Raw genomic sequence first — 27719 nt, 5'->3', positions numbered from 1 at the left:
ACGCCACGCATGAGTGGTTGCGCGGAGACTACTAAAAGAATGTTTTTCTAAAGGAATTTATGCACTTTGTAAGTGCTGGAGGACTTGCATTGACCATGGAGGAGATTATGTTGAAAAGTGATACAGCTCTGTACCAATTCTGCACAATAAATAATATTTTAAAAAATATTTTAAGGTTTCATTTGACTCACCCTCGTGTGTGTGTGTGTAAAAAAACAGAATTAAATTCGACTGATATGCACTGAATACGGTCACACGGTTTTACGATGTATACTGAAGTATCTTGCCAGTACGTTGGCAATTAACATGGAGTTACCACTACAAAAAATGCCCGCTTGTGAGCTTCGCTTTTTCAATCGTATTCTTCACAGTAAAACAACTATCCGCTATCGATATCCATCGGGAGTTAATCTCTGTCTATGGGAAAGACTGCGTGAGCATTCAAATGGTTTGACGTTGGCGTGTACAGTTTGTGGAAGGGCGCGAAGATATGCATGATGAAAAGTGCATAGTTAAGCCCACTACAGTGACATGTTATGATGCCAGTATTGCAATCCACAATATTGTGGAGGACGGTCGTCGCATTATCATTGACAACATTCTAACAGGGCTACCCCCTGAAGCTGCAGTTGGACGCTAATTCACCCCAAAGGCCCTGATAGACCATCTTCACTACCGCAAAGTCCGTGCTGAGTGATGTTCACAAGCAGTAACGGATGGATTCGACCACAATGTTTCTGGAAATGCATGAGAAGGAGGGGGATCTGCTCTTCAAACTGCTTGCCATTGGGGACGATACCTGCATCTATCATTCAACTTCGGGGCGTGGTGTAGGAGAATCCTGGTTAATGTGCTCCAAAAACGCAAAGGTCTCACATTTGGCAGGGAAACTTATGGCAACCTTTTTTTGTGACTGTCAGGCGGTTTTACTACTTCACTACCTGCTTCGAAATGCCGCAACGGATACAGAGATTTACTACAACGTGTTGAGGAAACTGAAGGCTGCCATCGAAAGAAAACATTCTGGACTTCTGTCTCGCAAAGTTCCCTTTCATCAGGACAGTTCTGGCGTTAATACAGTTCGAATGACGCATGCGAAGCTCGCAGGATTCAACTGGGAAGTGTTCCTTGCTCCTCCATATTCACCAGATCTTGCCCCAAGTGAATTTCACATGCTCCAAAAACACAAAGGTTGTCTTGAAGGTAAGCACTTCCACAACGATGAAGAAGTCACATCAACATTGAACAGCTAATTACGAGCTCGGGAGTCGACTAGGTACAATACTGACTTGGAAAACATAGTGTCACACTACCAAAAATGCTTGAAAAGACGTGTTGAATATGTACACTACTGGCCATTAAAATTGCTACACCACGAAGATGACGTGCTACAGACGCGAAATTTAACCGACAGGAAGAAGATGCTGTGATATGCACATGATTAGATTTTCAGAGCATTCATACAAGGTTGGCGCAGGTGGCGACACCTACAGCGTGCTGACAGAAGGAAAGTTTCCAACCGATTTCTCGTTCACAAACAGCAGTTGACGGCGTTGCCTGGTGAAACGTTGTTGTGATGCCTCGTGTAAGGAGGAGAAATGCGTACCATCACGTTTCCCACTTTGATAAAGGTCGGATTACAGCCTATCGCGATTGCGCTTTATCGTATCGCGACATTGCTGCTCGCGTTGGTCGAGATCCAATGACTGTTGGCAGAATAAGAAATTAGTGGGTTCAGGAGGGTAATACGGAACGCCGTGCTGGATCACAGCGGCCTCGTATCACTAGCAGTCGAGATGACAAGCATCTTATCCGCATGGCTGTAACGGATCGTTCAGCCATGTCTCCATCTCTGAGTCAATAGATGGGGACGTATGCAAGACAACCATCTGCACGAACAGTTCGACGACGTTTGCAGCAGCATGGACTATCAGATCGGAGACCATGACTGTGGTTACCCTTGACGCTGCATCATAGACAGGAGCGCATGCGATGGCGTACTCAACGAGGAAGCTGGATGCACGTAAGGTAAAACGTCATTTTTTCGGATGACTCCAGGTTTACAGCATCATGATGGTCGCATCCGTGTTTCGCGACATCGCGATGAACGCACATTGGAAGCGTATATTCGTCATCGCCATACTGGCGTATCACCCCGGCGTGATGGTACGGGGTGCCATTGGTTAGACGTCTCGGTCACCTCTTGTTCGCATTGACGGCACTTTGAACAGTGGACGTTACATTTCAGATGTGTTACGACCCGTGGCTCTATCCTTCATTCAATCACTGCGAAACCCTACATTTCATCAGGATAATGCAAGACCACATGTTCCAGGTCCTGTACGGGCCTTTCTGGATACAGAAAATGTTCGACTGCTGCCCTGGCCAGCACATTCTCCTGATCTCTCACCAACTGAAAACCTCTGGTCAATGGTGGCCGAGCAACTGGTTCGTCATAATATGCCAGTCATTACTCTTGATGAACTGTGGTATCGTGTTGAAGCTGCATGGGCAGCTATACCTGTACACGCCATCGAAGCTCTGTTTGACTCAATGCCCACACGTATCAAGGCCGTTATTACGGCCAGAGGTGGTTGTTCTGGGTACTGATTTCTCAGGATCTATGCACCCAAACTGCGTGAAAATGTAATCAGATGTCAGTTCTAGTATAATATATTTGACCAATGAATACTCGTTTATCATCTGCATTTCTTCTTGATGTAGCAATTTTATTGCCAGTAGCCTAGAAAAAAAAAAAAACAGGCACGTTAAACATCAAAAAATTATTTCAGTTTGATAAATGACGTGTAACTTTTTTTGTGAAGTATAGAAAATTACTTCTTTGAAAATCCTCTTAATTAGTAAGTTGATATATTTATTATGGAGAAAGTATCTTACAAATTGACATTTTCCACCTTATTGTCGGATATCATGGTTATGATTGACAGAACATGGAAATAACTAACCACTCCGCTGAATCGCTGCATCACTGCTGAATCGCTGCATCACTTACGTACACTGAAGATTACGGCTATGGAAACGTATGATCCGTCTATGTTGCTTCTTAAAAAGTAAAATTAAGTATAGAAATAAGAGCTCTGCTCACTAACGCTCTTCGATGTCAGCGTGGGAATTTCCAGTACTTCTGCTACTTCGACACCGTGGTAAGACACCGGACATTCATTCGTGAGGACGGAGCTGAAATTCTGCATCCTGTGGAAGATGATAGTGGCGGTGCTGATGGTAGCGTTAGTGCTGCTGGTGATGGTTTCAGAGCTCAGACAATGGACGTTACCGCCAGTGCTAGATGTGAACATATCCGACTGGTAAGAAGCACAAAAATCACTATTACACAGGCCACTTATGAAGCAAAAGGTAGCATAAGACGATGGTTACTAAAGTTAATAAATCCATCAAGAAGACCAGCAGAGTATTTTTGTTACAAAGAGCGATGAACAGTTGTTAGCGTTCCACTTAGACATTGAATGGACATCATTTAATTCCAATATGATGAACGTAAAGGAGTTATGGGCACTGTTTAAACTGAATGTAAATCGCAGTCTAAAGAAGCGCGTGTAGAGTAAGTGGATTAAGGACGGAATAGACCTACCATGGTTTAATAACGAAATTCTGAAAAATGTCTACAGGCAGACTAAGTAGATAGTCGTGTGTCTTTAAAAATATAGATGTCCGAAGCATACACCTTCCTCCGTTGCACCTTAGGGAAAGACCTAGCCGAGAACCCAAGAAAATTCTGGACCTATGTAAAATCACTAAGCGGGGTGAAGGCTTCTATGCAGTCACTCGTTGACTAGTCTAGTGTGACAGTAGTATATAGCAAAAGGAAAGTGGAGTTTTAAATTTCACGCTTAAGAAATCGTTCACACAGGAGAATCGCGCAAGGAGACTATCATTTGGCTATTGTACAACTCTTGCTTGGGGGACATAGAAATAGGTATCCCTGGCGTAGAGAAGCCAACTGAAGGAAAGAGTGCTCCACGGGAGTGGCCTCTTACTTAAATTACATTTATTGCGAATCTCTTACCTGGCACATGCTTCCAAGCATCTGGAAAAAAGTATAGAAGAAGTGTAAAAGAATGGATTCGTACAATTACAGACTTTCGTTGCAGAATTCTTGACATATTCTCAGTACGAATATCATAAATGGCCTTGACACAGAAGAGCTTCTGTCCGTTAATCAGCACGGATTTAGAAAGCATCACTCGTGAGAAACTCAGCTAGCCCTTTGCTCACATGGTATGCTGCGAACCACGAATGAAGAGCAAAAGGCAGGTTCCATATTCCTGTATTATCGGAATGCGTTTGTCGCAGTGCCTCACTGAGAGTGTCAATGAACGTCCCAACATACGAAATGGGTTCCCAGATACGTGAATGGTTAGACGACTTCTTAAGTAATGGGACCCAGTACGATGCCCTGAATGGCGAGTGTTCATCAGAGAGAAGGGTACCGTTGGGAGCGCCCCAGGGAAGTGTGATATGATCGCTCTAGTTATTTATATAGATAAATGATTTGACGGTTAATATGAGCAGCAGTTTACGACTGTTTGCTTTTGACGTGGTGTGTGGCAAACTGTAATCGTTGCAGCCATTCATGAACTTCATGTTCCCAAAGAACGATGGAATATTTTTGGTTGACAATGCGCCATACCACCGGGCCACAATTGTTAGCAACTGATTTGAAGAACATTCTCAACAGTTCAAGAGAATGATTTGACCATCTATATCGCCCAACATGAATCCCATCGAACATTTATGGGACATAATCGAGAAGCCAATTCGTGCAAAAAATATTGCACCGCCAACACTTTGCAATTATGGACGGCTACAGAGGGAGCATGACTCAATATTTCTACAGGGGACTTCCAACGACTTTTTGAGCCCAAGCCACGTTGAGTTGCTTTACTACACCGGACGAAAGGAGGTATCTCATGACTTTGTCACTTCAGTGTATTAAAGTTGAGTGAGGTGCAAAGAACTGAAACAGATCTAAAGGAAAAATAGATTATTCAAAGCCTAAAAATCGCGAAGGCCTGAAGCTCAACGATGGAAAAATTTCTCTTCACAGAATATTAAATAAAGGAGAATAAATAGAGTAAGTAAACTGTAGGCTACACCCAATTCGCACCAAAACTTGTTTTCCTCTATAAAGAGTCAAGTATTTCAACGTACTAATGATGCATTTGTAAGACCCGATCAAAAAGCTTCCGTTTCAGGGCGTTTCTTCAGCGTACATTCAACGTAGCGCGTCTTTGATGCGGGTATATAAGCACCGACATGTAGGCTAGGGATTAGGGTGGTCTTCGTGTCTTTCCGACGTGTCTGCTGTAAATGCGGAAACGAAACTATGGCGACAATATTATCAAATGCGGTCTAACAGGACCAAACTGCTGTTATTCTTTTCTTGGCTGCCGAAGGACAAACACCTTTAGATATCCATCATACACTCCTGGAAATTGAAATAAGAACACCGTGAATTCATTGTCCCAGGAAGGGGAAACTTTATTGACACATTCCTGGGGTCAGATACATCACATGATCACACTGACAGAACCACAGGCACATAGACACAGGCAACAGAGCATGCACAATGTCGGCACTAGTACAGTGTATATCCACCTTTCGCAGCAATGCAGGCTGCTATTCTCCCATGGAGACGATCGTAGAGATGCTGGATGTAGTCCTGTGGAACGGCTTGCCATGCCATTTCCACCTGGCGCCTCAGTTGGACCAGCGTTCGTGCTGGACGTGCAGACCGCGTGAGACGACGCTTCATCCAGTCCCAAACATGCTCAATGGGGGACAGATCCGGAGATCTTGCTGGCCAGGGTAGTTGACTTACACCTTCTAGAGCACGTTGGGTGGCACGGGATACATGCGGACGTGCATTGTCCTGTTGGAACAGCAAGTTCCCTTGCCGGTCTAGGAATGGTAGAACGATGGGTTCGATGACGGTTTGGATGTACCGTGCACTATTCAGTGTCCCCTCGACGATCACCAGAGGTGTACGGCCAGTGTAGGAGATCGCTCCCCACACCATGATGCCGGGTGTTGGCCCTGTGTGCCTCAGTCGTATGCAGTACTGATTGTGGCGCTCACCTGCACGGCGCCAAACACGCATACGACCATCATTGGCACCAAGGCAGAAGCGACTCTCATCGCTGAAGACGACACGTCTCCATTCGTCCCTCCATTCACGCCTGTCGCGACACCACTGGAGGCGGGCTGCACGATGTTGGGGCGTGAGCGGAAGACGGCCTAACGGTGTGCGGGACCGTAGCCCAGCTTCATGGAGACGGTTGCGAATGGTCCTCGCCGATACCCCAGGAGCAACAGTGTCCCTAATTTGCTGGGAAGTGGCGGTGCGGTCCCCTACGGCACTGCGTAGGATCCTACGGTCTTGGCGTGCATCCGTGCGTCGCTGCGGTCCGGTCCCAGGTCAACGGGCACGTGCACCTTCCGCCGACCACTGGCGACAACATCGATGTACTGTGGAGACCTCACGCCCCACGTGTTGAGCAATTTGGCGGTACGTCCACCCGGCCTCCCGCATGCCCACTATACGCCCTCGCTCAAAGTCCGTCAACTGCACATACGGTGCACGTCCACGCTGTCGCGGCATGCTACCAGTGTTAAAGACTGCGATAGAGCTCCGTATGCCACGGTTAAGTGGCTGACACTGACGGCGGCGGTGCACAAATGCTGCGCAGCTAGCGCCATTCGACGGCCAACACCGCGGTTCCTGGTGTGTCCGCTGTGCCGTGCGTGTGATCATTGCTTGCACAGCCCTCTCGCAGTGTCCGGAGCAAGTATGGTGGGTCTGCCACACCGGTGTCAATGTGTTCTTTTTTCCATTTCCAGTAGTCTAGAATGAAGAATGGGTATCGAGTACCACGTCTGTCAAAAACCACCACTGTGGAATGATGCATCAAGGGGTGTTGCTTAATGATAACGCACGACCTCATATCAGAAGTGCTGTGACGCACAAGTTACGCCAACTGAATTGGGAGACACTTAAGCACCCGCCCTATAACCTTCATCTCTCTCCGGTCCCTGAAAAAATGCCTTGAAAGGTCGACGATTTCTGTCGGCCGAGAACGTGTAGCAGGCAGTTACGAACTTCTTCACGCAGCAGGACACGTTGTTTTACCGAACGGGTATCTTCAAACTGGTGAGGCCGTGGGGTGATTGCCTCAGTGCTCTTGGTGACTTTGTGTGGCTGGCGTATCGATTCTGGACTTCAAGGCCGTCGAACCGAAACTTTTCATCACCCCTTATAATTAAAAGTGAAACGAGCAAGACCCAACATTCTCATAAATTGCTCAAGTCGAAAAAATTATACCTGTACAACACATAACCTTCTGGAACGATGCGGAGGTTGCTTATTTGTATTAGAATGCCATCAGGTCGCCTGTCATCGTACAGAAAGTCGTCGAATTTAGGAAAGCGCGCTAGATAAGAGAGGAACGTTATGTACTGGTTACGTAGTAAGCTCAGGTGGACCTTGAACTTGCAGAGATTGACGTCCATACCGACGACGGTGACGCCGTAGCGGAAGAGCGCCTTGACGATGGCGAGGCCGATGCCCGAGCCGGCGCCGGTCACCGCCGCGATGCGTCCGCACCACCGGTCCATGGCTGCCCGCACACTCCGCTCTCTGTCGTCCCTGTCAACACACGTAGCATATGGAGGGCCGCAGTGAAGTACACACTAGCTTACCGCAGGGCAGTGAAATCTTCCTGAAATGGGAGAAGGGGAAAAGGAACAAATGGAGAAACGGAAAGAGGGGGGAGAGGAAAAGGAGAAAAGACACAGGGAAAAATGGGGGAAAAGGAATAAAAGGATAAACGAGAAAAAAAGGTGAGAAAGTGGAAAAGGGACAAAAGAGAAAAGGAAAAAAGAAAGTAAGGGAAAAAGAAAAAAAAGAGGTAAAAAGGAACAAAGGAAAACAGGAATAAACTAAAAATGGCTAAAAGGGCAAAAAGTAAAATTAGAAAATGAGAAAATATGTGTGTGTGTGTGTGTGTGTGTGTGTGTGTTTAGGGGACTCGAAAACGACGTCATTATCTTTCTTACTAAAAGAGCCCGAGATGAATGTGGTACTTGAAACTAGAAATGCCTTTAAGGGGGGTAGGACGTCAAACGGGCCGACTTTCCATGTGGTGCGTGTCACTAGGGAAGTTTTGCAAAACCTGTACATTGAAATAATGTAATGCCCAGCGGTCAGTTCATACCTAGACCCTATAGGTACTGTGTTCGTGGTCGTCCTGTTACATCACAGACTCTCCAAGAACTCTCAAGCGAGCCGACTGTAGAGTGGGAAAGGATACCAGAAGGTCACTTCGTGGACTTACACACAGCGTGCCACGTACGTATGTGTAAACGCTGGTAAACGCTCGCGGAGGGTACACACTTTACTGAAGGTCTCCAAGTAGAAAGAAAAGCACCCACGATAACGGTGTGAGTGATTGGCTTCACCTTGTTTTCGACATCTGGCGGACATTTCAGTTCTTGTTACGTAAATTAATGAAGATGTAATTATGTTTTGTTGTGTACTTAATCTGTGAAAGGTAAAGGCTTAATTTGGTAATATACTCAATTCTCAATTATTGTTGAATGCAGTATGGCATACGCCCAAAGTCATGTTCCCATAATTCTTATGAGCAGTGTAGTAACGTTCTGGACCAATAAAATATATGTAAAGAAAATGAAGGCGAGGTGTTTCAAGATATTCAAGGTCAAAAGTCAAGGTAAATGACGTTGAATGTGAAAACTCTTAGAAACTCACCATGATGGATAACAATGTAAAGCTCTGCTCACTAGCTTTTCAGTGATACAAGTTTCATTGCTATATTTCGATTGGAACCAGAATTGGAATAAAAGTTTCACTGCTATATTTGGATTAGAGGCAGAATTCGAGTAATTTATGTCGAGAAAGAGGCATGTAAATTTCACACGGTTCCAAACTAAGGTAACCTGTAACATTTTTCGTTGTACTCTGTGAATTGGTAGTTACCAATCTCTAACCAGGTTACCGAATGCACCATTTTGAAAGAAATATCAGCTAGTCGGTTTGAGTGGTGCGTTGAATTGACATAAATTACCCATATGTATTACTTTCATTATTTTTTATTCATTAACGTACTCATATACAAGAAGAATATGGAAGGGGGAAAGGGAACAAAGGGAGAAACGGGGGAAGGGGAAAAGGAACTAAAGAGAAAAGAAAAACAGTTAACAGGGAAAGCGCAAATAGGAAAAAGGAACTAAAGAGAAATGACAAAAGGAAAAAAGAGAAATGAGGGACTCAAGAAAAGTGGAGAAAGGTTAAAAAAAGGAAAAAAGGAAAAGGAAAAAGAGAACAAAAAAAAAGAAGAAGCAAAATTAGTTCCCGGACACATCGCAGAGCGCTTTTGGAGGTAAGAAGGAATGCCAGAAAAGATTACTGGTATCCAGTGATAAGTTAGTATATGTCTCTTTTACCGACGAACGATGTTCGTCATCTGAACATAAAAAAGTCGTTCAGTAGTTAATAACTGCGAATACGCATAGTCTGCAAGAGTTAGTTTATACGTGCATGAAATCGGGAGATGGACGCTACCATTCTGTAAGAAGTGGCGGCTGGTTTTGGCCATCCGAACTTAGCACTTGGTGGTGTTGGCGGTTACTCCATCAAGTGCGCCACTTTTCAAGAGACACGCAGCGCTCCAGAGAATGCTGAAGCTCGTGACAGTTAAATGATGACGTCACGAGTGCAGTTGGATATTGATTCTGTCTCTGTTGCATGAGGTGGGAAAGACTGCTCAACGAATGTTAATGTTTATCAACAGTAATGTATTACAAGAACTGCTGCCTGCTGTAATACGGAGTGTATGTAGAACGGTTCGTGAAGAAGTTATGTCTCCTATTTGTGTATTTCAGGGATAGTTTGGGCTTACTTTATTAGCCTCAAGACTTCAGTCTATGGAGAGGAAGTAAACGACAAGAATAAGTACGGTACGTAAGTACAGCCAGTTAAAAGAGATGTCACGTGCTCGTATTATGATCCTTGTACCCTTTAAACTTGAATTCCGAATCTAACTACAAATTAGCTGAGGCTGAACACAGATAATACTTCAAGCTGACTTAATACTGATGACTCTCTCATGAAGGTGCAGGTGTTTTCCAGCAGTTGTCGGAAAGGAGTTTCTGAGAAGGCATGACAGGAAGCAGATGAGCTACTCCAAGCGTAAGCAACAACCATTCTGCTTCGCGGTGATCGTCAGCAGAAGTTGCTAAGAAAAACTGAAAGCGGTTTATCGGCTCTTCGCGGTGGACAATCCAGGACTGTGGTCGGGCCTGTATATCTTGCTGGATACAGCTTGATAGCTGTACGGCATTAACCAGTGGTAAGTTTCAGCCCGTCTCTAGCTTAGAGACCCTATCTCAGACAGTTTTTTGAAGTGTATTTGTGCTGAGAATCATTCTGGATTCACTGAAAAAAGCTTCCGAATTCATCTTCGGAGTGCTCTTAGGATAATTTGTTCCTCACATCGGGAACACACGAGGCAATACTGGCCCTACCTCTTCTCTTAGACGATGCGTGAAGGAAGGGCAAACCTTTGTTTACAGCATTTGTAGACTTAGAGAAAGCTTTTGACAATGGTGAGTGGACTGCTGTCTTTGAAATCCCGATGATAGCAGGGGTAAAATGCAGGGAGCGCAATGCTAGTTACAATTTGTACTGAATACAGACGGGAGTTAAAAGAGTTTAGGGGCATGAAAGTGAAGAAGTGTTTGAGAAGGAAGTGAGAACTGATTTGTAGTTTATTCCCGATGTTATTCAAGCTTTACATTGAGCAAGCAGAAAAGGAATCCAAAGAAGAATTTTAAGAAGAAATAAAAACTTTGAGGAGTGCCGATGACATTGCATTTCTGTCAGAAACAGCGAAGGACTTGGAAGTGCAGCTGAACGATGTAGACAGAGTCTTGAAATGAGGGTATAAGACGAACATCAGCGAAAGCAAGGGGATAATGGAATGTAGTCCAATTAAATCAGGTGATGCTGAGGGAATTAGATTAGGAAACGAGACACTAAAAGTAGTAAACGAGTTTTGTTATTTGGGCAGTAAAATAACTGTTGAAAGCTGAACTAGAGAGGGCATAAAATGCAGACTGGCAGTGACAAGGAAAGCACTTCTAGATTAGATTAGATTAGATTATTTTTTCGTTTCATAGATCCGTGTTGAGGAGATCCTCGTGGATGTGGAACATGTCAAGTTTTCTTTAAAAAAAGCTGAAATAACAATACTAATAGTATGAATATATACAACACATCATTTGTTTCTATTCCAAAAATTCGTGAGTGGACTAGAAGGAGTTGGCCACTAGTAAGCCTTTCAGGCTCCTTTTAAACTCATCTTTATTTGTAACTAAATCTTTTATGTTTGCTGGCAAATTAATGAAGAGGAGTTTTCCTGCGTAGTGGACTCCTTTTCTTTGAACTAAAGTGAGTGCTTTTAAGTCCTTGTGCAGATCGTTTTTGTTCCTGGTATTGTATGTATGAAATGAGCTGTTTGTTGGAAAAAGAGATATATTATTTAGGACAAATTTCATTGAGGTGTAAATATACTGAGAGGCAGTAGTTAGTATACCCAGTTCTTTGAAGAGGCTTCTACAAGACGTCCGTGAATTTACTCCACTACGTATGACACGCTTTTGGACACTGAAAACTTTTGTTTGACTTGAAGAGTTACCCCCAAAATATTATACCATGTGACATTATGGAATGAAAGTAGGCAAAGTATGCAAGCTTTTTCACTTTCATGTCGCCTATGTCTGCTAACACTCCAATTAGAAATACAGATTTGTTAAGGCGTTTCTGCAGTTCTGTGGTGTGCTCCTCCCAACTGAATTTATTATCAAGTTGTAATCCCAGGAATTTAAGACGGTCAACCTCTTCTATCTGCTCTTCTTCGTACTTTACGCATATGCTGGGTGGAAACCTCTTACGGGTTCTGAATTGCACATAGTGAGTCTTTTCGAAGTTTAATGTCAGTGAGTTGGCTTTAAACCATTTATTAATTTCCATGAAAATATCATTAGCAGATCTTTCTGGAACTACACTCGACAAACTATTTATTGCAATACTTGTGTCATCTGCAAACAAAACGAACTCTGCTTCTGGCAGTGTAATTGATGAGACATCATTAATGTACACAAGAAAAAGCAATGGCCCTAAGATGGACCTTGTGGGACACCACATGTAATTTCTTCCCATTCTGATGATGACTGATGACTTAATTCACTAGTCCCTTGCACTGACACCCTTTGTTTCCTGTTAGCGAGATATGACTCGAACCATTTTGCAGCACTGCCCGTGACACCATAGAATTATAATTTATTTAAAAGGATGTTGTGGTTTACACAATCGAATGCCTTTGACAAATCACAGAAAATACCTGCTGCTTGTAACTTGTTATTTAATGAATGAAGTACATTTTCACTGTAGGTGTAAATAGCCTTTTAGATATCAGAACCCTTCAGAAATCCAAACTGTGTTCTTGATAATATCTTATTTGTGGTCAGATGTTTGAGTAGCTGCCTGTACATGACTATTTCCAAAATTTTTGAGAATGCTGGCAAAAAGTGAAATCGTTCTGTAGTTTGATGTCATCTCTTTATCCCCTTTCTTGAATAGAGGCTTAACATCTACTATTTCCGCCAGTCAGGAAATGTCCTAGTTATAATTGACTGGTTACACAAATAACTTAGAATTGTACTAAACTCACAAGAACATGCCTTAATTCACTTTGTTGATATTTCATCGTAACCACTAGAGTGCTTTGTTTTTAAAGATTTTATTATGTAAGTTATTTCTTTTGGTGAAGTGAGTGACATATTCATGTACCTGAAGCTATTTGTAAAGGCTAGTTTCAGATATTCAAGAGCATTATTTACTGATCCTGACAATCCCATTCTATCAGTAATGGATACAAAGTACTTGTTAAATAGATTTGCCACACTATGCCCATCGGTTACTAATGTGTTCTACTCTTAGTGCTATTTGCTCCTGTCCCTTTCTGGTTCTACCAGTCTCCTCTTTCACTATACCCAATATTGTTTTTATTTTGTTCCCTGACATTGCCATCTTCTTCTCGTAGTGCATTTGTTTAGATGTCTGAATTACTTTTTTTTAATATTTTACAGTATTCCTTGTATTTAGCTAAATCATCAGCATTGGATCTATTCTTGGTCGACAGATACATTTTACTTTTTGTCTTACAGGAAATCCTTATTCCTTGTGTGATCCATGGTTTTATTATAGACTTCTGTTTAATTTGAATAACTTTTAGAGGAAAACAGTTTTCAAACATGGTACTGACATTGTTCATGAATGTGTTATATTTTTCATTCATGTCATGAGCACTATAAACATCTTTCCAGTTCATATCTTTGAGCAGTTTTCTAAAACACTCAATTTTTTGTTGATTGAATACTCTCCTGTACTCAGATTTAGCAGTCTTGATAATCTGCTTAGAATTTACATCTAAAACAAGGAGCTGCATGTCATGATCTGATAGTCCATTTATTACAGGTTTTATTATGTGATTTTGTTCCTTTAATTTGTCTACAAAAACGTTATCAATGGCTCTCCTTGAGGATTTAGTGATCCTAGTTGGAAAGTTTAGAGTGTGACTTAGATTGAAAGACAACATTACTAACTGCAGTAAATGTTTACTGGAAGATTGCATTAGAAAATCTGTATTAAAGTCACCAGCAATCAAAATTTCTTTGTTTCTTCCTGTTAAATAACCCAAAAGAGCTTCTAGATGATTTATGAATAGATTATAATTTCCTGCAGATGCTCGGTAAATAGTTGCTATTATATAGGATCTGTTATGGAACTCTGCTTCTGTTGCACATGCTTCTACATGCTGCTCTAAGCAGAATTTATTAATCTCAATGTTCTTGAATTGATGGCAGTTTTTAATAAATGTGGCAACTCCTCCTCCATCCATATCTACTCTGCAGAAGTAGGAAGCTAGCTTAAATCCTGAAATGTCTAACATATCTATACCAGTGGTTGCTTGATGCTCAGAGAGGCGGATTATGTCAATTTGGTTAGATGAATTCATTTCATTTCATTGATACAGATGAGTAGTTCATCAACTTTATTTCTGAGTCCCGGAATGTTCTGGTGTAATAAAGATAACGGATACTGCATACTAATGGGATTATAATTGCTTTGGTGAAGATGAACTGGCAGTTTCTGATTACTTTCTGTTAAACATTGTTTAAATGGAGGCTGTATGTTAAAATCTGACTCCTGTTCATCTGTTTTCTCAAACTGAGTGTGTCTGTCAATCTCTCTTAAAACTCGTTTTCTATCCCCCTTCCCTATCTTAAAAAAGGCATCCCTCTGACACCTGTGACCACTGGTATTTTACCACTTGTGACAGGCCATGCCTAGTGTAGTCCCACCTGTCAACAGCATCCACAGGAATCAAACCAATATGGGACCCTATATCCGTCCTAAGCAGCCGCTCCAACTCCAAGTTCACCCTCCCTACAGAAAAGTTCAAATGCGGCCGATCATAGCGTCTCAACACAGACACAAATCCCACACTCGTATGCTTCGTTGCTGATGCTATCTTCATCAGGTCACTTTCTACGGAATATTCAGAGTCTCTGTCAATGCTATTTCCCGGACCACCCACTATAACCACGGCATCCTCCTTCGTGAAATCCTTGCATAAAGAACCTAGATGCTCTGTTACCTGTCCCAGATCTGCACTAGGCTTGAAAAAGTTTGTGACCTGGTACTCTGGACCTAGATATTCCTGCAGTAGTTGGCCAACACCTCTACCATGGGAACTACCTAACAACAGAACTTTCTTTCTCTTTACAAATTTCCCTACGTTTTCCAAGGCCTTGAAAGGTTGTTGCGCCCTTTCTACAGCTTTAGCTACATGAGGCTAGTCCGATTCTGACTGAGGCAACAGGTCAAATCTATTTTAGAGATTTATCACAAAGCTTTCTGACGCTCTCCTTTGCCTGTTCCCCCTATTACCTGTTGCCACTTCCCACCTCTGTTCACCCTTCTCCCTCTTTAACCTGTCCAGATCCTCCCTTGCCTCGTTTAGGTCAGCTTGAAGAGCTGCAAATTTCCCTTCCTGTTCCAGTATTTTCCTATCTCTACTGCAGATTCTACAATAACACTGGTGAGCCTCATTTATGTCCCCATTTTCCACGCCACTACATTCGCCCCAATGAAAGAAACTACAACACCCATCACACCATATCCCGGAACTAACTATCCTACGGCATGTCACACACTTCTCACTCATGGCAAAAACAGAAATCGTATAAACTGATTTAAGTACTGGCTAATACGTAAACAAAGGACCCTGGAAACTATTCAGGCAGATATAAATAAATTGAAAGAGTAATGAATAAAAAAACTGGTGATTACATATAAGTTTAAGTCACTGTTTACTTACGATACGCGCGCGTGAAATTAAGCCTCAAATCTGTGCTATAGGCGCGAGAAGGAAAATAAACTTCTTACCCAGTTTAATATAATTTAACACTTCACTAACACTTCCACTAATGTAACAACACTTATAATATATTTCTACCAACGGGAAACGTTTTTCTAAAAGTTTAAATCACTGCTTACTTACAATTCGCGCGCGTGAAATTAGGCCTAGGATTCGTGCTACAGGCGCGAGAAGAAAAATACGCTTCTTACACCGTTTAATCTTATTTTATACTTCATTAACACTTCCACTACTTTAATAACACTTATATTATAGCGCCTGTAGACGTTTAAAAATCGCTTAATAACAACGCTTTTTATAATTATTTAGTGCAGCAAATACTCGAAGAGTCCGCGTCGGCGCAGTGTTGCCAGACACTCTGAAAAAGAGAAATTTCTTAACATCAAGTAAAGTTGGAAAGTCTTTTCTGAAAGTACCTGTATGGTGTGTAGCCATGTGCGGAAGTCAAAAATGGACGATAACCAGTTTAGACAAGAAGACAATAGAGGCTTTTGACACGTGGCGATAGAGAATAATGCTGAAGATTATATAGGTAGATTATGTAACTAATGAGGATGTAGACTACTGAATAGAACTGGGGAGAAAAGAACTTTGTGTCATAGCTTGACTAAAAGAAGGGAACGTTTGTGGGACATATTCTGAGACACCAATAGATCATCAGTTTAGTACTGGGGCGAAGGGTGGGGGTAAAAATTGTAGAGGGAGACCAAGAGATGAACACAGTAAATAGGCTCAAATCTATGTAGGTTGCAACAGTTATTTGGAGACGAATAGCCTTGCACAGAACAGATTAGCATGGAGAGCTCCATCGAACAGTCTTCGGACTGAAGACCACAACAGCAAAAATCAGGAACGCGGGAATTTCGTCCGCAACAGCGAGTGAATTTTCCGCGACCCCTGGCATCTCCGGGGATGAGATGCAAGTAACGTTTCGAAAGAAAGTCGATAGGTCTGCGTCTGATGTTACTAAAACGTTTAGTAAGCCCGTAGAATGTCAAGCGGGATTGACTCAAAAATATATCATATTCTCGCTCTTCAATTGAGAATGATTGCCTTTGGATGCTCTTCGGTATGCTGATGATTACGGTGTTAACTTACGAACGCGTCACCTCTTCCCCGTCTTCGAGGAAAACTAACCAGTTAAGAGTCGTGATTTACAGTAACGCTTTTATAAGAGGGGATCGGAAAATTTCCGTTTGAGGGCACTGCTACAGCTTCTATGCAACGTAGTGCGTTTCCGATATGGGTATATAACCACCGAAATGTAGGCAAGGGATTAGAGTGGTATTTGGGTCTTTCCGACGTGCTTGCGTAGAATGCTTAAACGTGAATTATGGCGACGTTGTTATCAAATTCACCCAAATAGCACCAACGACCTGTTATTATTTCCTTGGCCATCGAAGGACAAACTCCGTTTGACACCCACTGGAGAATGACGAATGTGTATCGGATAACACGTCTGCTGAAACCCATGTTCATGATAACCGATGTCCCCATATCGCTAATGTAAAGCAGAGGTTACTCCAGCTAAAGCGGGAGACATTCGAGCACCCGCCATATAGTTCTGATCACACCCCACTGCGTTATCACGTCTTCAGTGCCTTAAGAAAGGTCTTGAAGGGTCGACTGTCAGACGAGGCCATCGTAGACAACTTACATATTACGCATAATTTTCAATGAATAACTGCGAACAAAAATGAATAAAAATATGAGTTAAGTAAATCTTTTGAACTCGGTTCCATTATTTCGTAGGAATATTTAATATTTCCCTCCAGTTTTACCCCACACTGATTCGCACTGCATCATCGCAGGTTTAGTATATGTGCCCAACGAGACTAATGAAGGCATAAGAAAAACTAAAAATCATTTACGTTAATAAGTGCCACGGTCATCCAAGGTAGCAATTAAATATTATAAACGTAATTCTCAACACTTCTCGACGACGCGTTCCAGAAACCTAGTTGTGGAATGTTGAAGCAGGTCTGATGAGCAGAGGGGTAAGGAGGATGACTGGTTTTCTGATGCACTTTGATAGCAGTGCAATGCTGATCTATCCAGGAGTGTTTGACCGGTGTGTGTGGTGGGTTTGGAGGGGAAGGGGAGGGGGAACTGTAGCACTTTCTTACCTCCTTCACTCAAGTGCGGCACCAGTGAAAGTGCAAGTGAGAAAGCGACCAAAGTCATGTGCAATATGCAAGGGGAAAGGCTGTGTGTAGTTAGTCGATTAAATCTGTTCTACTATCAGCTACAAATCTGTACTGTACGCATGTAGTGTCTACGGAAGACCACATCGATACTTGAAAAAGACCAGAAAAATGAAAACCACTGGCTACACCTAATATGAATAGGCAAAACATGTTTCGTTAGAACCAAAATAAATATTCAGTTGCAGCAGACGGAGTTTTTCTTATTTACATGACAAACATAATTGAAGTACCAAACGTGAAATAATGGCTGCACAATTTAACGATGTTAATATAAGTTTATATGATATCTTCGGCTTATATACTGTTATTTACAGACCCCCAGTCGCAGGAAGCAATACATCGTAGATGCATTTCATGGTATTCATCGATTAAGTACCAGTGCCGTTTACGACACCTAAAAATGAGGAATTTCAAGTGCTGTAATGTGAGAGACTACTAAGTAAGCGTATTACAGGTAGTATTATCCCCTAGCAGCTGAAGTCCACCACGGAAATGAAAAAGTGGTTGAAGATAACATTTCTGGCAAACAACCAACCTAGGTCAGGAAGTAATAAGATGGTTCAAAAATGGCTCTGAGCACTATGGGACTTAACTTCTGAGGTCATCAGACACCTAGAACTTAGAACTACTTAAACCTAGCTAACCTAAGGACATCACACACATCCATGCCCGAGGCAGGATTCGAACCTGCGACCGTAGCGGTCACGTGGTTCCAGACTGTAGCGCCTAGAACCTCTCGGCGACTACTGCCGGCAGCAAGCAATCAAACCGGCGAGAATTGTAGTTATTATCAACAAAAAATCATCTACTGAGATGTTGAAGGAAACATTTATTTTTAATGAAATGAGTAATCGTACAGGATTATAAGTTCACACATACGGAAGAGGCACTACCACGACCCTTGTTTAGTGTTGTCATCTCCCCTTCCGCTCGGACTAATACTAAAGTTTAGCAGCTGAAGTAAATATTGCGATAGTAGCTTCGATTTTTTACTATAACGGCTTAAAACATAAAACGCCGAGTTACCTTGTTTTTATTATTTTGACAGAAACTTTAAGTCCCAAGTATAATCGGGCAACTTAAGAACAGAAAAAATTAAACCTGGATAATGTCCGTTTCAGCAGATAGTTGACTGCTTGGCCGCTAGAGAGCATCTGATCCTATATTTGCAGACTGTTGTACGTCAACTGAAGGTGGAAGGGGGAGAAGAAGAAGGAAAGGGATTACTGATGTCAGCTGCATCGGGGCATTACGCGGAATCAGAGGCGACGAGTGAAAATGTGTGTCGGACCAAGATTCGAACACAGGATCTCCTACTTATGCGGTAAGTGCGTTTACCACTGCGCCACCCGGATCAAAGTGTTCACCGCAACTGCGCGGCATATCTCGCAACGCCTCACGGCCGAGTCACAATCCCCCCTGGGCCATCTATTCGCAGTCCCTGTCCATTTCCTGCGTTCTAGCTACCCTGAGATTCCCGCAGGAGGTCGGACGTACTTACCCCGTTCAGCCCCATGCAGGGGCTCCCTAAACCACATTACGTAAACCGCTATCCCAATACCACTTTTCCCTGGTTGTGTAAATCGGTTCTGGAATTCCGCTTCTAGTTGTCGGTTTTCCAATCGATTTTCGCAATCACTTTTTGCTCTCATGTAACCAGTTTTGAAACGTGCTTGGGTTGTCAAGTTACGCCTTGTTCTCAGAATATTCGGTTAATATGAGTTGTGCGGTGAAGGAGAAGCAGGAATATTAGACCGAGCATAAAGCTGTCTACCTGTAATATTCAAGCGAAGAGAAATAACGACTGTGTTGACTGCATAGCAAACTGGATCAGCTGTTTTCCAGACGCCATATTTAACTAGGCTAGCAAATCCGCTTGACATTAACAAGTAAGCACGACAGCGAAAAACTGTTTTCGAAAAATTCGGTTTTCGTCTTTCGGGTAGTGTTTCGCATGTGAACATAGCGACTTGTGCAACCGCGCTGAAGAAGCTGAATACACTGCCCATCTAAACTAATCAGTCATATGGATGCGTGGTGTCTGTACTTTGCGACATACCGTAATAGACTAACGTGTAGCGTAGTCAGAGTCACTGCAATAATCTACATTTACGTCGTATTTCCGATATCCCCGAAATTTCCGACAATGTGGTTAAATTCTAAACTAGCAGAAGAAATTACTATTTATCTTCATTTACTAGCTCTACGGAATTACGAAAGAGGAAACATACGCAATTATCGATTGCACTATGAAGACTTACTTCATTTAAAAATAAAAGAAAAAAAAGCTCCAGGAAAATCTACTCAACACAAATAATGAAACAGGCTCAACCAACTTTTTCAAAAGCTTTAACAAACTAATTAAAGCATTCACATAAGATGCAACATAACCTACATTGCTCCTGGTCTACTGCTATGGATAGGCGTCTGTGCTCTTCACTATCATAACTTACAATTTCAGTGATAACTATTTAATCACTTTCATTCATTTCCTAATTAAGTTCCATCTACAATGTATATGCATCATCTGTTGTAATCCTTTCTATATAAAAACATTTAATATAATAAGTGAATGGTGCACATCTTCATATCCTGCTACAGCCGAAAAACTCATTTATGTATAAACAGCAATCTAATATAATAACTAATTTGCGATGCCCATTTTCTATTGCAGCCGATTCATATTTTCAAAATGAAAGAATTACGTACTTATGTTTATGACTATGTAATATAATAACTGAATTGTGATGTAGAGTAATTAATAACCAACCGCCAGCTATTTCATCATTCAATTACCTCTGATGCACTATCAGCAAGCTTATCTATAACATGTACATCTTTGAAGTGACATTATGAACATAAATTTACAGTGAAGAGGACATGCAACAAGTAGCAGTATGAAGACTTTTTACGACTCTACAGCCCTGTAAGTACGATTTACTGTCACAAATACATGTATTTTTAACTTTAAAAGTGACTTTACTAAAAACAGTTTTTGTCATCAGAAATAGACTCAACATAACCTACACTGCTCCTGGTCCGCTGCTGTGAAAAGGCGTCTGTGCTCTTCACTATCATCTCCTACGTTATTAAACAATCCTCTACCTGAAGAATATGGTGTGAACAATTGAAACCGTAATGGAAAAATAAGTAGGTGACTGACGCGGAAAACTATTTCCTTTGTACTTTACATCACGATGTCATCCTTTATGGACGAAATGTTATATTAATTATATATTATGAAGGCTGTTAAAGGACACACCATCCACTGAAATCTTCGAGTCATGCTCTAACTCCTGTTTGTGTATCACTTACGAGAAATTATTTTGAGTATAATGTACGTGATGCTGTCAACGTTTCACTTAAAAATATTTGTAGGTACACAGTGTAACGCTTATCGCATTAAAAAGTCTTACATGAGTTAATATTACGGCGAATTTACTAACGCCTGATAAACCAACCGCATGACTAATATTTAACAGTATGTACCAGGGGACGGCAACATTTATAACAACTTCATTTTATTTCCTATTTCTGAAGAAATATTCTTCAGTGAATTTTACAAAACTCTCAGTAATTACGAGAAAAAGTTGTATTTTAAAAAACTTGTAAAGAATACGACAGACTGTATCATAGTAAAGTGCGGTCATAATCAGTCTACAAGTTCTCAGTCTGTGTAAATTACTTCTTCGACTTCAACACACGAAAATTCAAGCGATGTCGAAGCCTACCATCTGTCCTCCATAGTACCGAACAAGTTAAACTGCAATACACACAAATTTGCAAAAATGAGACACTCATGACGTGTGTAATCACAAGAAATGGCACCTTTCAACGTACAAACACAAGACAATGCACATAATAGCAAATGCACTAATTAAACGAAGAGTATGCATAGCATACGAAATAAGAAATACACTCCAGTCGTATTTACAAAAAGGAGGCGAATACCAAGGAGCTGGTTCATACAACCTAAAATGTCAAGACTTCTACTCAGAGTATCTGGAAATGACTTGTGGAAATTTGAAAACTAGACACAAAGAACAAATAAGAAACTGGAAATACGGAAACAGCCATTCTACCTTCGCTGAACATCTAATAAAGCATGAGAATGAACCATCTAATGTAGAACAAGTTATGAAAATTGTTAGAATGAACAACCACAGCAAAAAATTCCTAACATTAAAGGGAAGCTTCCAGCATATAAAGAGCCACTGCAGTGCAGAAGAAAGCAATAAATTACTAGATCAATACAAACAATAACATGTGGATCATGTAACCACTATAACAGTAACAGAGATGACGTAGAACATAGCCAGACCATATACCTAAATCTGAAAAAAAAACGCATACACAAACGGCATGACAAACACAGACACACACACACACACACACACACACACACACACACACACACACACACACACACACATTTAAGAACAAAGCAGAATATTAAATTACACACAGACAGCACAACAAACAAAAGACCACCACGTTTGGACAGCTGGCAGCAACACTACATACAGTGAACAAATCAAATCAAAACACAGTGAACGGTGATAATTAGGTGTTGAGTTGAACTGTGTCCGAGAAACGTGAAAATTAGAGATCCTAGTGTGTACAGACCAACTACGGACAACCCTAGGGTGGCACATATGGTCTAATAAGATCACAAATATTAAGCAGGAACAAACAGAAATTTAACGTAACCAAACTTGTGCTGCAAAAACTTTTTCTCTCCAAACAAAAAAATAGTCTAAAAACAGAAGCTGCTATGTAGTAAATGGTCTCCCTATTATTATTATTATTGTTATATAATGCAATTACTGTATCCATAAAACAAAGATGCATCAGAGGCTACTGAAGATGTTTCACAAACAAGAAGCGAAATGCGTATGGCACAATAAAAAGTACGAACAGCCTTGCATTTAATTGTGTTAGTCAAACAACACCTTCAAAAAACAAAATGTCGAAAAATATTTAAAAAATGACGACTTAAAGTGGTTTACAAAATTTTAATATTAACGTACGGGTAAAGAGATCATTCTATCTTGTCCGAGCCGTCTTCTAGCTGTAGTAGCCACTTTATTTGCGGCTTCTGACTCATGTTCACTACATCACCGATAAAAGCCGATGGTTAGTACCGCAGTCTCCACGTTTTGTTGTCAGGTAGTTTAGGCCGTACGGCTGTATTCAAAATAGGCAGTGTTTCCCGAGGTCGTGATTAGGGTGGAACTGGTTGTACACAAAAACAGGCAGTAAAGATATTTATAATCATAATTCTCAACTGCGTTTGGCTGTATTTTTGGAATATGTGACGTTTTGAGAGGTGGTGATTAAATTAGGACCTAATAATATAGTCAAGTTGACATTTAACATTACGATTGTAGCCTACTTCTGGGAGTTATTTCGGAGTATAAAAAAAAGTCAAGTATCCTGAAACGTTGTTGAAATATTCGAACTATCCACATCAGAAGTTTTGATACTCTTGGGAGCAAGGAAACAAATGAATAATACACACATACATGTGCTTACTTTTACGACCCATAGCAGATGGAAATCTTTGTTGCCTTTGCTGTGTAAGGAAGCTATGCACACTGGTCAACTGATAAGTTGTTAATTGAGCGGGTTCCAAAGAAAATACTTACTCTAGGTGGATGCAACGAACGCTCTGTTTCTATTTCTTCTATTTACATCGGCAAACGCTGACACCGACAATACAGTGTGTAAAAAAAACAATACACTGGTGCACGGATACTGCATCTATCGTCAAAGAGTTTCTAGCACATTTCATGCTAGCTATCTTTGAGCAGGTTTTAATACATAGATACCTGTGACATCTACCTAAATGGTATGCAGAACTGCATACCGGCCGTCGTGTTGGAATTAGCCAAGAAACAAAGTTCGGCCCGAGAAAATCCTTGTAACTAGAACTTACCGGTTCTGCGCGTACACGAGTCCATTACGTCTGATTATACAGACTTCTGTTTTAAAATTAGTGCAAAAAGCTGTGATTTAAACTTAGTACAAAATACTGTGACAATTTCGCTGCATTCTTTTGAAGACACGAGCGCGATCCGACATGAACACATTAACAATCTGACCATAAAAGTGAGTTCTCCTTTATAATTACCCATTTATTGCGTTGCCGTGCGAAACAATCTCATGAGGTGCAGTAGAAATCGATAATTTGCGCATTATATTATCCAAAACCTTAAAGCACCTGAAATCTATAAAATCAATTGACATCTACATGGTCTGGACGCCTCTTTAAAAGAACTGACATCGTCTGCTCTGACACACTGCTGTTGTTACTCCGGAATATAGAGTCTGACCCTAATCATAGATATTATTTACGAATGATCTGTAATAAGAACTTCTTAAGTTGAAATGGTTACTAAGCTGGAACTTGTGTTAATCTCAGTCAAAAGCGAAATTCCTTTTTTTGTATGCTTTCAACATGAACTGACAAATTGCACTAAAGAAAAATTAAGAGTTTGGTTGATGGGACACATCCCAAGGCATCAAAGGATAGGCAGTTTGCTAGTGGAGGGAAGTATGGGGATAAAAACTGTTGAGGGAGACGAAGGATAGAATACACTAAGCAGTTACCAAATCGCTGTACTTTGCAGCAGGTATACAGATCTTAATGGACTTGTACAGTATAGAGTTACGTGAACAGCTTCATGAAGCCAGTCTTTGTACTGAAGAACACAACTGCAACAGCGTGGGATGGAGGATGGGGCTGATGTTATGCCATTATATATACAAATGGCTCGAAATATCGAGGATCCATACGAATTTTAATCCTAAATGGGACAAATATAACTTCGATAATCCTGGTAGAGAGTCTAGGGGTAATAATGGACGAAAATCTACACAGAACTGAGCACGAAACTGCGGTGTGCAAGAACGCATCAGCATCTCTCCATGCCCTACAAAAATATAAAAAGCTCTTCCCTCTTGACATGTAAAAGAATCTTCTACAAATAACTATACTTCCAGTTATTGATTATAGCGATGTTATTCTTCAATGTGTTTTTCAGGAAAGCTCAACACACCTGGAACTCAAATGACTATGAGCACTATGGGACTTAACATCTAAGGTCATCAGTCCCCTAGAACTTTGAACTACTTAAACCTAACTAACTGAAGGACATCACACACATCCCTGCCCAAGGCAGGATTCGAAACTGCGACCGTAGCAGTCCTGCGGTTCCGGACTGAAGCGCCTAGAAACTCACGGCCACCGCGGCCGGCTACACCTGGAACTGGTTATGAATGCATGTGTTTGTTCGATATAGCAGTAATGTTCGACCCTTTGACCGTATTTCACTGTCATATGAACAGCTATTTGGGCTGCATGCGGACAAGGGCAAAGATTTCCATACTCTCTGCTGTTTTATCAACGTAAACTGTTCCTCATATCTCTCCTGAAGCTTAACATTCTTGTCTGAGTAACATGGCAGAAACACCCGTTCTTACCAGAACACAATCCCTTCTGTCCTACTCCAGCCACTTCTCGAGTTCCTTCTCCATAGCAGAGACTAGACTCTGGAATAACCTCCGACATTATATTAGAAAACTTAATAACATCTCCATCTTCAGAAGGCAGCTAATGACATATCTACTGAAGCAATAATAATGACTGCCATTGTCCCTATATGCACTCGTTACTTCTGTATATCCTTTTCTCCAACGTCCACATTTCCCAGTGTTCTTAAGTGGTGCAGTCTCCTTAAATTTGGTTTCCCCAGGCCTTCTATTTTGCGCGCCTATAATTTTTTAAATATCTGCCACTATCATTATTGTTATTATTGTCATTATTAGTAACATCGTTACAGGCCTTTTATCATACCACGTGAAACATTCATGACTACTTCTTCTCCCTGTTCTTCCAGTATTCCTTCATTCGTTCACTAAAGACACACTTCCTTTTTTTTCAGTCCACTTTGGCCTTTGGGCTTTAGGTGCTGTGTTCTCTGACATCACTTCCCACATGTACACCTTGTGTCTACAGACGACTTTTCATTATTATTATTATTATTATTTTCTACTGCAGCCTCTTAGGCAAAATATTCAGGAAGTAAAATAGTCCTCCATTCTGATCTCATGCATCATCAGAAAAAATAAAGCTGGCATTCTACATATCGAAGCGTGGAATGTTAGGTCTCTTAATCGGGCAGGTAGGTTACAAAACTGAAAGAGGGAAATGGATAAGTCAAAGCTAGATACGGTGGGAATTAGTGAAGTTCGGCAGCACGAGAAACAGGACTTCTCGTCAGGTGAATTCAGGGTTATAATACAAAAATAAAAAAGAGGTAACGCAGGAGTATGTTTAATAATGAATAAGAAAATAGGTACGTAGTAAGCTAGTATGAACGCATTATCGTAGCTTAGGTAGGCACGAAGCCCACACACACCGCAGTAGCACAAATTTATATGCCAACAAGCGCTGTAGATGAAGAGATTGGAGAAATGTATGACGGGATAAAAAAATAATTCAGACAGTTAAGAGAGCGAAAATTTAATTGCGATGGACGTCTGGAATTCTATAATAGGAAAAGGGAGAGAAGGAAAAATTTTAGGTGAATATGGACTTGAGGAAAGGAATGACGAGGAAACCATCTGGTAGAATTTTGCACAGACCATAATATAATCATCGCTAATACTTGGTTTAAGAATCATGAGAAAAGACGGTATAAGTGGAATAGGATTGAATAGGATTGGGGAGAAGAGAAGTTTGTGGCACAACCTGACTAGAAGAAGGGATCGGTTGGTAGGACATGTTTTGAGGCATCAAGGGATCACAAATTTAGCATTGGAGGGCAGCATGGAGGGTAAAAATCGTAGAGGGAGACCGAGAGATGAGTACACTAAGCAGATTCAGAAGGATGTAGGTTGCAGTAGGTACTGGGAGATGAAGCAGCTTGCACAGGATAGAGTAGCATGGAGAGCTGCATCAAACCAGTCCCAGGACTGAAGACAACAACAACAACAAGTGGAAGAGGCCTGGAGATACCGGAGGGTTTCATATTGATTATAATATATATAATGGTAGAACAGAGATTTCGAAACCAGATTTTAAATTGTAAGATACTTCCTGAGGAAGATGTGGACTCTGACCACAATTTACTGATTATGAACTGCAAATTAAACTAAATGAACTGCTTGAAGATAGGATATTAAGAAAACGGGACCAGAACGTGTTGGAAGACCTAAGGGTTGTTGTGAGTTTAAGAGGGAGCATTGGGCAACGACTGGCTAGAATAGGGGAAAGGAATGTAGTAGAACACAAATGAACAAATGAATAGCTTTAAGAGAGGAAACACTGAAGGCAGTAGAGGATCAAGTAGCTATAAAAGACAAGGCTTAGTGGAAATTCCTGTGTAACACAGGAGATAAAGAATTTAAGTGATGAAAAAAAAAAAATGTAAAAACGCAGCAAATGAATCAGATGAAAGGGAATACAAGTGTCTTAAATATGAGACTGACAGAAAAGGCAAAATTGGCTAAACACAAATGGATATAGAACATATGTAACGATATAGAAGTACATGTCACTAGGAGAAAGATAGATACAGCCTTCAGGAAAATTAAAGAGGCCTTTAGAGAAAAGAGAAGCAGCTATATGAATATCAAGTCCTCTGATGGAAAACCAGTCCTAAGCAAATAAGGGAAACCTGAAAGGTGGAAGGAATGTATTTTAAAGCCTATACACCGGCGATGAACTTGCAGGCATTATTATAGAAATGGCAGAGGACATAGATGAAGCGGAGATGCGAGACATGATACTGCGAGGAGAATTTGACAGAGCACTGAAAGGCGTAGGTCGAAACAAGACCCCGGGAGTAGCTGACATTCCGTCGGATCTGCTGATAGCCATGGGAGAGCCAGCCCTGACAAAACTCTTACATCTGCAGTGCAAGACATATGAGACAGGTGAAATAAC

The 27719-nt window shown here is 41.3% G+C and overlaps 1 protein-coding gene across 1 annotated transcript in view; it reads right to left on the bottom strand.

Moving 5' to 3' along the window:
- The window catches only part of LOC126281641 (dehydrogenase/reductase SDR family member 11-like), a 147722-nt gene extending 124199 nt beyond the window's left edge, over nucleotides 1–23523 (bottom strand). The window contains exons 1-2 of the mRNA XM_049980772.1: nucleotides 23416–23523; nucleotides 7522–7684 (exon numbers count right to left, since the gene is read on the bottom strand). Of these exons, the coding sequence (XP_049836729.1) occupies nucleotides 7522–7653 (132 nt within the window). The 5' untranslated portion in view covers nucleotides 7654–7684; nucleotides 23416–23523. The remainder of the gene's footprint in view (nucleotides 1–7521; nucleotides 7685–23415) is intronic.
- Between the last annotated feature and the right edge of the window lie 4196 nt (nucleotides 23524–27719).

Source organism: Schistocerca gregaria, chromosome 7 (assembly GCF_023897955.1).
Source record: "Schistocerca gregaria isolate iqSchGreg1 chromosome 7, iqSchGreg1.2, whole genome shotgun sequence".
NCBI lineage: Eukaryota > Metazoa > Arthropoda > Insecta > Orthoptera > Acrididae > Schistocerca > Schistocerca gregaria.
Note: the sequence above shows the minus strand (reverse complement) of the source record. Positions and strands in the feature narration are given on the sequence as shown.